General features: G+C 45.9%; 2 protein-coding genes across 2 annotated transcripts; both read left to right on the plus strand.

Annotated features, from left to right (window-relative positions):
- The first annotated feature begins 2,430 nt into the window (after positions 1 to 2,430).
- ANKRD65 (ankyrin repeat domain 65) lies at positions 2,431 to 5,895 on the plus strand. Its single transcript, XM_026681540.2, has 4 exons — positions 2,431 to 2,779; positions 3,507 to 3,735; positions 4,105 to 4,654; positions 5,390 to 5,895. Exons 1-4 carry the CDS (start codon positions 2,773 to 2,775, stop codon positions 5,840 to 5,842), a joined length of 1,239 nt encoding a protein of 412 aa, XP_026537325.2. The 5' UTR covers positions 2,431 to 2,772; the 3' UTR covers positions 5,843 to 5,895.
- A 1,802-nt stretch (positions 5,896 to 7,697) lies between these two features.
- Positions 7,698 to 11,549, plus strand: MRPL20 (mitochondrial ribosomal protein L20). The gene is made up of 4 exons (XM_026681565.2): positions 7,698 to 7,959; positions 9,981 to 10,091; positions 10,775 to 10,852; positions 11,305 to 11,549. Exons 1-4 carry the CDS (start codon positions 7,873 to 7,875, stop codon positions 11,476 to 11,478), a joined length of 450 nt encoding a protein of 149 aa, XP_026537350.1. The 5' UTR covers positions 7,698 to 7,872; the 3' UTR covers positions 11,479 to 11,549.
- Positions 11,550 to 11,692: the final 143 nt, after the last annotated feature.

The following is an 11,692-nucleotide window of genomic DNA, read 5'->3' on the forward strand; positions in this document are numbered from 1 at the left end:
TTTGGTGCTAGCCTTGTGCTTTGTTAGAATGGTTTTTTTCTTCATCCTGATTGGTTGGGAGTCTCGGTCTGTGTTTATTGGTCTTGGAGTTTGCTGTGTTCTGCTTGATTGGTGTTTCTAATATCTTCTGTCTGTCTACAAAACGCTATAAAACAGACAGAATACCCGAACAAAGCTGAATACCATATATATAGATATAGATAGATGGATGGATGGATGGATGGATAGATAGATAGATGGATGGATGGATGGATGGATGGATAGATAGATAGATAGATAGATAGATAGATAGATAGATAGATAGATAGATAGAGATAGAGATAGATATTTATTTACTTATTTACATTGTTTATGTAGTATCCTAGTATGATTTATGTTGATCTCTTATTTAGTATCCAGGACTATCACCAAGTGTTGTATCTAATGTTTTATGATGAAGGTATTTTTATAATGATTATGATCTATCACTATTGTTGTATGTGCAGTGAGAGCTTATGCACGGGAGACAAATCCATTGTGTGTCTAATCTCACTTGGCCAATAAAGAATATTAATTCTAATTCTAATATTTCTGCACTGCGATCTTTTGTACATGCCAGTTGCCCCAGTCTGCCTCTCCTCCTTCTGTTCCCCCAAGGTCATTCCTGCAGACCATTACAGTGGCTTACAAAATGATTTGTTTTTTTTTAAAAAAAGGACCTTTCCAGATTTTGGATCCCTAGGCAGTTCTGGTGCCCGTGGTGATTAATTCCTGGACATCTGTGCAACCTTTACCTCTCAGGCCCGTAAAGAGCTTGGGTCCAGGGAACTGTTTGCATCCTTTTAAAAAATTCATGGTGTCATTTACAAGCAGGCAGATAATGATTCAGAATGTCGAAGTGTCAAAGGCCAGCTGGCGAGACCCACCGCAGAGAAGCCAAGTTAATGATCGGTTTTTACTCTGCTCGAAATAAATTTCAAGACCCGGCTCTGGGCACCAAGCATAATCGTATTTATTTATGTTTAAAAATTCATGAGTATTCGGCATAGACTCGTTTCTTTGGGTCGTGTTGTTTTTAACGAGTAACATTCATTTAATATATTTTTTAAAGGAATTCCAGGCTTGAGTAACAAAAGAAAACAGGGCATTAAGTAACAGAAGTAACCTCAGAAAGGAGACGTGTCAGAGCATGCCAGATTCCAGAAAATTGCCCACTTGTCTTGTGGTTTTTCTTCCCCTGTGGTGCTTCCAAGGTTAAGTGTCCCTTTGCCGCTAAGCTACCCACTTCAGGGTGGTTTTTTCTTTTCTTTTCCAGAAGCCTCCGGGGCAACCAGCAGCCTGGCCCTGAGTCCAACTGGGATGCTCACGAAGGAGCCTTCCATTCTTCTTTCCCTTCCCCTTAAAACGGTGAAGGATGAGCGAGGATTTGGTTCAACTTATATTTTAAAGGTTTTGTTTTGTTTTGTTTTTAAAGAATCCAGCAATGCAGACCTTTCTGTCTGGATTTGCTGAGGATTTGTAAAAACTGGATCTGATTTTTCAAAACATTACCTGATGGAGAACTTCACACCCTTCTTCAAATCCCAAACAGTGGGATTTCATCTGGGAGGCAGGGCATCTTGGCCTACACCCCCCATCTCCTCTTCCTCCTCTTCCTCCTTTTCTTCTTCTTCTTCTTCTTCTTCTTCTTCTTCTTCTTCTTCTTCTTCTTCTTCTTCTTCTTCTTCTTCTTCTTCTTCTTCTTCTTCTTCTTCTTCTTCTTCTTCTTCTTCCTTCCTCCTCCTCCTCCTCCTCCTCCTCCTCCTCCTCTTCCTCTTCCTCTTCCTCCTCCCCCTCCCCTTCCTCCTCCTCCTCCTCCTCTTCTTCCTCCTCTTCCTCTTCCTCCCCTCCCCCCCTCCCCTCCCCTCCCCTTCTCCTCCTCCTCCTCCTCCTCCTCCTCCTCCTCCCCTCCTCCTCCTCCTCCTCCTCCTCCTCCTCCTCCTCCTCCTCCTCCTCCTCCTCCTCCTCCTCCTCCTCCTCCTCCTCCTCCTCCTCCCAAGTTCTGGCTCTTGCTCTTCCAGCAGCCTCAACCATTGTTCATTGGTGTTGTCGTACTACACCTTTAATATTGCCTCTCCATCTTCTTCTGGGCCTGCCTCGCATCTTTTGATCTTCCCCTCTTTTTATATATGCCTCCCACCCCCCCATCACTACAACATTATTTTCCTAGCTGCCTTCCCAAGCCTAAAAGTCCATGCCTGTGTTGGACTACAAAGCCCCACGTTCCTCAAACATCAGGCTGCTTCAAACCCATACAGGCTTCAAAAGCGTTTCCGTCAGGGTGTCTCCCGTCTGTATGTATACACACAAAAGGGAGACAAACAGCCCAGGTGACATCCAATCACCGATACGTAGGCACGTCTCCTTCCCTCCTTAGGTCTGTACTTAGTTATTAAGTAAACAGCTCTTTGCACACTCAAGCATAGATTTGCAAGGAGCAACCTGCCGGACGCAGCTCCCTTCCTGGACTGACTGGAATATTTCTGGAGCAAATATTGTCAGAATATTTGTTTAGGTCTGATCCTTCTTGCCTTTCTCTCTGTTCCCTTTCTTTGCAGAGCTGCTTTGGAAATTCTGCTTTGTGTATACCAAGAGTAGTTCCAGGCAGTAAAATAAACTCTGGAGAACAGATTTGCCAAGCTTTGCAGCAGCCCCTGAAAAGGAGCAAGTCAAAAGGTGTGAACCCACCTTTCCTACTCACCCTTCGAAAAGCAGCATTGTGCGGCAATCGAAAGTCGACAGCCGAGGAGAAAAATGACTGGTAAGGAAATCAAAATGTCTCAGCCTGCTTTTTAGAAGGAAGCCCAAAAACTCAAGTTTGGATAAGATGAGGGATGTCCTACCTTGGCCATGGTAAGACTCGTGGACTTCAACTCCCAGAATTCCCCAGCCAGCTATGCTTTTTTTTACTATCATGCCAAGGTTGAACAACAGTGGTGGGATTCAATTTTTTTTTACTACAGGTTCTATGGGCATGGCTGAGTGGGCATGGCAAGGGAAGGATACTGCAAAATCCCCCTCCCCTCCTCCCCTCCCCCACAACCTGCTTTCCAGCTCAGTTCTCCTGTGCAGGGCAACCCAAGGAGACCCAGCCGATCAGCTGGGACTCAATGGGAGGTGGAGAATAGATGGGGTTGGTGGGGCCAGTCAGAGGTGGGATTGGCCAGTTCTCCCAACTACTCAAATTTCCACTGCCGGTTCTCAAAACTGGTCAGAACTGCCAAAGACCACCTCTGTTCAAAAGTCACCTTTTCTCAGGGCAGGGGCTGAAAAAAAAGGAGAGAGGCTGAAATTCATGTGGATGGGAGTTAGACGCAGGAGTAGGTGGAGCTTCCCAAAGTGGGCGGGGTCTTCCCCTTTTCGAAACCTTCCTTTCTTCCCATCTTTCTCTCTCGATCTCATTTTTTTTATTGTTTTGGGTTTTTTGCCGGCGCGCAGACTCTAACGTTGATCTGGGTTTTTTTCCCCCCCCATCCTTCCTTCAACAGCAGCAAAAACCCAGGCTGAGCTGGTGAGAAAATGGATGGTGTTGGCCGAAACCCCCGTTGAGGGACTCCAAAAAGAGGATGGCTTGGAACCTGTCACAAAGGGTACCGATAATGGTTTTTTCCCGACAGCCAAGGCACCAGGGTGGAGGGAGCTCCATCAGGCAGCCAGGAATGGAGACCTGAGGCTGGTAAAAGAGCTGTTGAAGCGAGGGGCATCTACGAACAGCAGGTAAGGCCTGGGGGCACCGGTAGAAACTTCCGGCTGTTGCTTTGGTTTGGTCTGTTGTTTTAAAAAATCATGATTGCATTTATAGCCTTCTTTTTTTCCTCTTGGAAACCCCAACTAATAGGGTAGGAGTTGAAACACTTTATGTCCGGGATGTGAGGGGTCTGTAGATATTTTCCCAGCCCTCTTTTTGACTCCTGCAGGATATACAGGTCCTCCATGGAAGGCAGGTTGGTAGTAATAGTTTTTTCTGCAATTTACTACCAGCCTGCCTTCCATCGAGGGCCTGTATACTGCACTTCCCAGCATTCCTTGCTTTCCATCCAAGGCTTTCTTATCTTTTTTTAAAAAAAAAATTAAACCCTTTTTTAGAGACAAAAACGGCTGGACTCCCCTGCACGTCGCTTCCTTGCACAGTTACCTCCCCTTGGTGAAGTTCCTTATCCAGCGTGGAGCAACGATCCAGACCGACAACAGGGCCGGTTACACACCTCTCCACCATGCTGCCTGGAGTGGCCATACCCAGGTTGCGGATCTCCTCTTGGCTCGGGGGGCGCTGGCAATGGGCACCACCCAAGGGGGCCTTACCCCATTTCACTGTGCGGCCGCCAACGGCCACACCCTGATGATGCCGTTGCTTCTACGGCACGGGGCCGATCCCAACGCTGGCGACTGTAACCAGTGGACTTCCTTGCACTGGGCCACAGCTGGCCGCCAGCTTCACATAGTGAATGGGTTGATTTCCCAAGGGGCCAACCCCAATCTCCAAGGCAAGGGAGGCATCGCACCTTTACACATAGCTGCCGAGATGGGGAGAGCTGGAACGATACGTCTCTTGCTGGCCAAAGGGGCCGACGTGGATCTCCAAGACGACTACGGAAGGACGGCACTCTCGATCGCGTCCAGGAACAGCCATCATGAGGTGGTCTTACTTTTTTAGATCAGACTATACTAAGATCAGTGTTATCATCCATCGTGATAATTAATATTGGTATAATGAAGCTGTGGAGGGGTGGTTGTTGACTCAGGGCTGTTTTTTAAAAAACAATCGGTTCTGTGGGCGTGGCTTAGTTGGTGGGCGTGGCTTGGTGGTCATGTTATTGGCTGGGTGTAGCCAACTCAATATCACTCACATTGAGGCACGCATCTCCTCGCCTCCTCTCGTGACTGTGGGGATGCTGGAACAGTTGTTAAGTGTGAAAAATGGTCATAAGTCACTTTTTTCAGTGCCATTGTAACTTTGACTGGTCACTCCATACAAGCAAAGTACCAGCAAAGGAGGGGGAAAAAACTCCAGAGAAGTTCCTGAGTCAGGAAGTCTAGTCCTGCCAAGAACGTAATAAGGGTTAACGGAGAGGCAGTTTCTATAAGCAACACCAGAATGTTTCCTTCTTGCCTTCCTTACAGGATTAGCCCAGTAATTTCTTCTAACAACCGGTTCTCCGAACTGCTTAGAATGTTAACAACCGGTTCTAGCGAATAGGTGCGAACTGGTAAAATCCCACCCCTGCTCTGGAGTGCAGACCTATCTGCCATGGTGCAATTGGCAAACCAGACACAGGTTTAGCACAAAACCTGAGCTGTCTGATTCTTCCATTGGGGTGTTTGTGTGACTTCTGTTGCTTTCTCAAGCTTTTCCTATCTCTCCCCCCTTCAGATTGTGAAGCTGTTGCTCCAGAACCAAGCGGATGGGAACTTAGCAGATTCCCGCGGCTGCACCCCGCTCCACAAGGCCGCGGCTGCCGGGAGCCTGCCGTCTGTCTACCTTTTGCTCCAAGGAAGCTCCCCTGCCAGCGTTACTCGGAGAGATGGCCTCCTGCTTACGCCACTTCACCACGCGGTCCTCTGCGGTCACGCCGACGTCGCCGGCTGTCTCTTGGCGGACGGCGCGGACGTGAACGCGGCTGGGTGGCTGGGCAAAACCGCTCTGCATTTGGCGGCGGAGATGAAATCCGTTCCCCTGATGGAACTTTTGATAGCAAAGGGTGCAGACCTTAGCCGGAAGACTTGGTGGAAGGAGACCGCTGAAGACCTGGCATTGGTGAAGAAGCCGGAAACCAGAATTTTCTCTAGCTGTGCTCTACCTGGGTGCCAGCAAATGTGTAGGTAGTCTTTGACTTACGACCGTCATTGAAGTTCTGTTGCTCAGTAAAACGGCAGTTGAAGTGAGCCTGGCCCTATTTTGCGACTGTGATAAAAATCAGCCATTCAGATATTCAGACCGGAGACCCGTGAACAATATATAAGAGCTTTATTATGAAGCTTTTGCAAAAGGGAATTCTGCCCTTGGGCAGAAGACCTGGTTCTCAGGAGGGCTGGGGTTTATATACAGGTTCAAATATACAGTCTCTGCCCCTTTCCTGGGTTCGCAATCTATCCAACTACGTATCCTCCTATGCAACCCCCCTGTTATTATGGTAGCGTAACATCTGTTTCCTTGTCCTGTTTTTCTCTTTTTCTCTTAACACTACCAAAAATCTTATCTCTTGGAAACCCCCATTCTCAAGGCTTCTTCTTCCTGTTTTGAACATTTGGGTTTTTTTTAAATCCAATAGATCATTAACCAATTCTGTTTAGGTCAGGATGACCCATAATCTTTTCACATATAATTATTGCCAAAAATATTAACATTTCCACGTTCTAGCCAAAAAGTTGACATTTCTACAGCACATATTTTGATAGTTATATAACAATCCAGTATTATTCCAATAATCATTGCATAGTTCGGACATCGGATAAATATGGCGTTACTTAGGTTCCTCAATTTCACAGGTATAATCCTTAATATGTAATTCTTACATATCACCGCAACCTTTCCTTGCCACAGCCGCTCAGTGGGTCACTGCACTTGATACGTGAGGAACCCAGTTGTTAAGTGAATCAGGCTTCCCCTTATCTTCATTAAGATTTAGATGAGGGAATAGAAGGGGAACTTACCAAATCTGCAGATGATACAAAGCTGGCAGGAATAGCTAACACCCAAAAAGATAAGCTTAAGATCCAGGTGGATCTTGACAGACTTTGAACACTGGGCCATATCTAACAAGATGAATTTCAATGTAGAGAAAAGTAAAGTCTTGCACTTAAGGGAAGAAAAACCAAAAGGACCCATACAGACTGGGTGAAACCAGGCTCAATAGCAGGAACTGTGAGAGGGATCTTGGAGTCTTAGTGGACAACCAGCTAAATAGGAGCCAGCCATGTACAGCAGCAGCCAAAAAAGCCAATGCAATCCTAAATTGTATTAACAGAGGGATACAATCAAGATCAAGGAAGGTACTAATACCACTCTATAAAGCCTGAGTAAGGCCACACCTAGAGTCCTGCATCCAGTTTTGGTCACCACACTATGAAAAACATGTTGAGACTCTAGAAAAAGTCCAGAGAAGAGCAACCAGGAGGATTAGGGGACTGGAGGTTAAAACATATGAAGAATGGAATTGCAGGAACTGGGCTTGGCGAGTCGAGTGAAGAGAAGGACCAGGGGAGATAGGAGAGCATCTTCCAATATTTGAGGGGCTGCCCCAGAGAGGAGGAAGGGGTCAAGCTATTCTCCAAAGCACCCAAAGGCCAGACAAGGAACAATGGATGGAAACTGACCAAGGAGAGATTCAACCTGGAAAGAAGGAGAAACTTTCTGACAGTGAGAACAATCAACCCATCAGAACCGCAACTGCCTTTGCTCCGTGTTCGGCCTTTCCTCTTTCCTTCTTTGAGGGGCGACTCCCATTGAAATGGACGGGGAAATAGACGGGACGACGACCGCACGGCGGTGGGTCTCCCGTGCAAAGAAGCAACAACCGCTCTCTTATCTCCCCCCACCCCGACCCCAAGTCCCCACATCTGAACACGGCGTCGCCGCTTCGATCTTCCTCTTTCCCCACTCCTCTCCACTCAAATGGCGAGTTTCTCCCCCCACCCAACCGCACCAGCGCCGGAAATGCGGGGCTGCGGTCGGTGCGCTCTTTCCCCTTTGCGCCCGGGCACTTTTTTTTTTTTTTGCAGCAGTTTGCAAGCCGAGTCTCGGCGGGGAAAGGACGGGAATTGCACCGCGTGGCTCGGTCACCTCCAGCTCGGCGACCCTCCCCATCCTCACCCCCTTCCGCAGCTTCTTTTGCAAAGCGACCAGGGTCGCTGGCAATGGTTTTCCTCACTTTGTCGCTTTGGCTCCGCAGCCGAGTGACCGACCGATTCTGGCGCAAGCAGCAGATCCTCAAGCATGCCCGGGTAAGGCGACAGGGTCTCCAACCCCCTTCCCCACCCTTAGTCTTCCTTCCTGCCCCCCTTCCCTCCTTTTAGGCTCCCGAGCGGGTCAGTAACTTGGATGTTTGGGGAGCCTAGGCGGCCTGGGAGCCGGGGATGGGAGACCACGAGGAAAGGACGATGCTAGAGGTTAAAGAAATACCCTGGGAGAAGGCAAGGGCAGCCCACTTCCGTGTTGTTGATGTTGCCCGCAACGCAACGTGAACATCAGAAGTTGAGCTCCCCTGAAGGGCATAGTTACTTAAAAACTGCTGGGAATTTACTCCTGGTAGATGGTAGAATTATTTTATTGGCCCAGTGTGATTGGATACACAAGGAATTTGTCTCGTGCAAATGCTCTCAGTGTACGTAAAAAAGTTACAGTCATCAAGAGTCAAGAATCATCAGGCACAACACTTAATAATAGTCATAGGGTTATATACTCAGAATATATAGTAAATAGAATATAGTCATAGAGTGCAATAAGCAATCAAATCATACTAGGAAACAGTCAATATAAATCGTAAGGATGCGACAAAGTTATAGTCATACAGTCACAAGTGGGAGGGGATGGGTGATAAGGAGTGATGAGAAGATTCATAGTAATAGTGCAGAGTTTGTAATAGTTGGACAGTGTTGAGGGAATTAGTTGTTTAAGCAGAGTGATGGCGTTCAGGAAAAAACTGTCCTTGTGTCTAGTTGTTCTTGTTGTGCAGTGCTCTGTAGTGTCGTTTTGAGGGTAGGAGTTGTAGTAGTTGTACAGCCCACCAACTAGAAGTCAATGGCTGGCTACCTGGAGGCTTTCAAGAAGAGACTGGACTGCATTTGTCAGAAATGGTGTAGTAGGGTCTCCTGCTTGGCCGGGGGGTTTGGTCCCTTCCAACTCTGGTTAGTCTGTCTGTCTGACCTTGCTGGCGTCCGAAACAGAGATGGCAAGACACCATCAACAAAGGCATGCAAGCTGAGGGCCTGCGCCCCGGAGATGCAGCTGACCCTTCAAAGAATAGAATAGAATAAGAATTAGAATTATCAGAATTAGAATTAGAATTATTAGAAATAGAAATAATAGAATTCTTTATTGGCCAAGTGTGATTGGACACACAAGGAATTTGTCTTGGTGCAAATGCTCTCAGTGTACATAAAAGAAAAGATACACTCATCAAGAATCATCAGGTACCACACTTAGGGATAGTCCTAGGCTACTAATAAGCAATCAATTCATACATAGGTTACTAATACGCAATCGAACATACTAGGAAAATAAATAAAACAATAGAAATTGTATAGATACAAGCAACACGGTTATAGTCATGTGGGAAGAGATAGGTAATAGGAAGGATAAGAAGAATAATAGTAATAAGTGGTGTTCAATGATCCGAAAAGCAGACCTTGCATCTGCGGAATATGGTAGGAACAGGAGGAGGAGGAGGAAGAGGAAGGAGAAGAAGAAGAGGAGAGGAAGGAAGAGAAGGAGAAGGGGAAGAGAAGAAGGGGGGAGGAGGAGGAAGGAAAAGAAGAGGAGGAGGAAGGAGAAGAAACAAGAGGAGAGTACAGCTATTGTACTACTTGTTGCTCCTAGTACTAATAGGATGGCTCTTAGTACTGCATTCGGCTTAGTCTGTTATTGCTGATTATTCTTGGTCTTGCAAACTAAGTCATTTGCTTTCACAGGGTGGGTGGCTTTGCTTAAATTCCCCCACCAGGTGTTTAGAACTACAGCTCCCAGTATTCCCTATTTTCAGCAGCCCGATCTGTTGAATGGGACGTCTTACTACATATGCCCATCTTAGATGGTGCCAGTGCACGATGGGTGGGCTGAAGGGACAGGGTAACAATTTCAGGCTCGGCACAATGATGCCAACTTCCAGTTGTGCAATGTATAATGTCTTAACACACCAAGCCACCTTCAAGGGTGGGCTTTTGTGAGTTGGGAGTTTCTTGTAACAAGAAAGACTGGAAATATTTTTGTTTGCCATCTTTTGTGTCGTTCTTTCCTTTCTCTCCAGCATTTTCGTGGACGGAAGAACCGCTGCTATAGCTTGGCATACCGAGCTGTTCGGAGGGCCTTTGTGTATGCCACCAAGGCCAGGTATCTCAAAAAGAGAGATATGAGGACGGTAAGGAAGAGCCAAAGACATTTGAGATATTTATAAAATATTGTGCATCCTGCAGTGCCAATCTTTTGCTGGGTTTCTGCCTTGTATAATTGCTGGGTGCTCATTTAAGAAAATGTGCTTTATTTATTTACTAGAGCAGGACAAAGTTGAATAACCAACAGAGAAAAGCAAGCAACAATGCAATTACAACAATATTAAATTGTACCCTTAAATGCTTCTTGTACAGTCAAGCACTAGTCAAGGCTAAAAACAGGTATTACAAACTTTTAGAGGAGATGTGAAATATCCCTTATTAAAAGTAAAGGTCCCCCTCGCACATACGTGCTAGACGTTTCCGGCTCTAGGGAGCACTAACTCATCTCCGTCACAAAGCCGAAGAACCAGCGCTATCCGAAAACTTCTCCGTGGTCATGTGGCCAGCATGACTGACCACCGAAGGCACACAGAACGCTGTTACCTTCCCACCAAAGGGGTCCCTATTTTTCTACTTGCATTTTTACATACTTTCGCACTGCTAGCTGGCAGAAGCTGGGACAAGTAACAGGAGCTCCCTCAGTTACGTGGTGCTAAGGAGCCGAACTGCTGACCTTTCTGATCTGCTAGGGATGGCCCGCAGCTATGCAAACATCTTAACTCCCATGTTCTTTCCCAAAATCTTACGAATATTGCACTTTTTCTTTCAGCTTTGGGAAACTAGGATTGAAGCGGCATCACTGGAGCATGGTGTGAAGTACCATAATTTCATAAGTGGCCTTTATAAGGTAATTGGCTTAATTTTTTTTCTTCCTGTTTTAAATTTCCAGGTGCTTTTCAACATTGTATTCTTCCAGATAGCCTATAAGCGATGAAATGACACCAATTTATCATTACTGTTGTTAGTATCGCTTTATTTTATCCTTTTAAATTTATATTTTGAATGTTTTATTATACTTTAAGGTGATTTTTTTTTTTGCCTCATTGATGGCCATAGGGCTGCGGTTCATCACTGTAGGCATGAGTGACTTTAAATCTATTTTTTTTTTAAATGGGGAAGGATTGCAGCAGGCTGTCAAAGTTTACGGATGATTTTCTTTTTTTTGTACAAAGTTTACATCTGATTTTTTTGAGCTTTCTTGAGCTTTTCATGGTTGGATAGGATGAAAGTACAAGAAATGCACATCCAGAATCAGACCAACTCGTATCTCTTTTGTCTTTATTTCTTCTCACATCGCAGTGTCAAGTGGAACTGAACCGGAAATCATTAGCCGATCTAGCCATCTATGAACCAAAGACATTCAAATCTTTAGCTGCTTTAGCCAAAAGAAGAGGGGAAGAAGGACTCCTTGCAGCCCAGGGAGAAGGAAAGGAACCCGAAGGAATATTTTCCCGCCTGTTGAAACATCCGTGAAGGGGTTGCGCTCCCAATGAGCTCTGCTCAAATTAAAAAGAGACATTTTTAAAATAAAAATATTGATTTTTTTTCTCTCTCTCTCTCTTTCCCTGCTTGAGCCAAAGCAATGATTTCTGAAAGTGATCCAGTTTGATCTATGGCTTGTGGCTATTCAACTTGGGGCATATATCCAAGTATGTCTCATCTGCATTAGGTTGTTGGGTAAAATCTA

The sequence above is a fragment of the Notechis scutatus genome, chromosome 16 (genome assembly GCF_049901735.1).
Source record: "Notechis scutatus isolate UNSWTSFEM ecotype Mainland chromosome 16, rNotScu1.2, whole genome shotgun sequence".
Taxonomy (NCBI): domain Eukaryota; kingdom Metazoa; phylum Chordata; class Lepidosauria; order Squamata; family Elapidae; genus Notechis; species Notechis scutatus.

Excerpts from the sequence above, each read along its gene's own strand:
- ANKRD65 (XM_026681540.2), top strand. Across the intron at positions 3,736-4,104 it reads GGGGCATCTACGAACAGCAG|AGACAAAAACGGCTGGACTC; the intron begins GTAAGGCCTGGG and ends ACCCTTTTTTAG. Across the intron at positions 4,655-5,389 it reads CCAGGAACAGCCATCATGAG|ATTGTGAAGCTGTTGCTCCA; the intron begins GTGGTCTTACTT and ends TCCCCCCTTCAG.
- MRPL20 (XM_026681565.2), top strand. The coding sequence starts at position 7,873 with ATGGTTTTCCTCACTTTGTCGCTTTGGCTCCGCAGCCGAGTGACCGAC. Across the intron at positions 10,092-10,774 it reads AAAAGAGAGATATGAGGACG|CTTTGGGAAACTAGGATTGA; the intron begins GTAAGGAAGAGC and ends TTTTTCTTTCAG. Across the intron at positions 10,853-11,304 it reads TCATAAGTGGCCTTTATAAG|TGTCAAGTGGAACTGAACCG; the intron begins GTAATTGGCTTA and ends CTCACATCGCAG.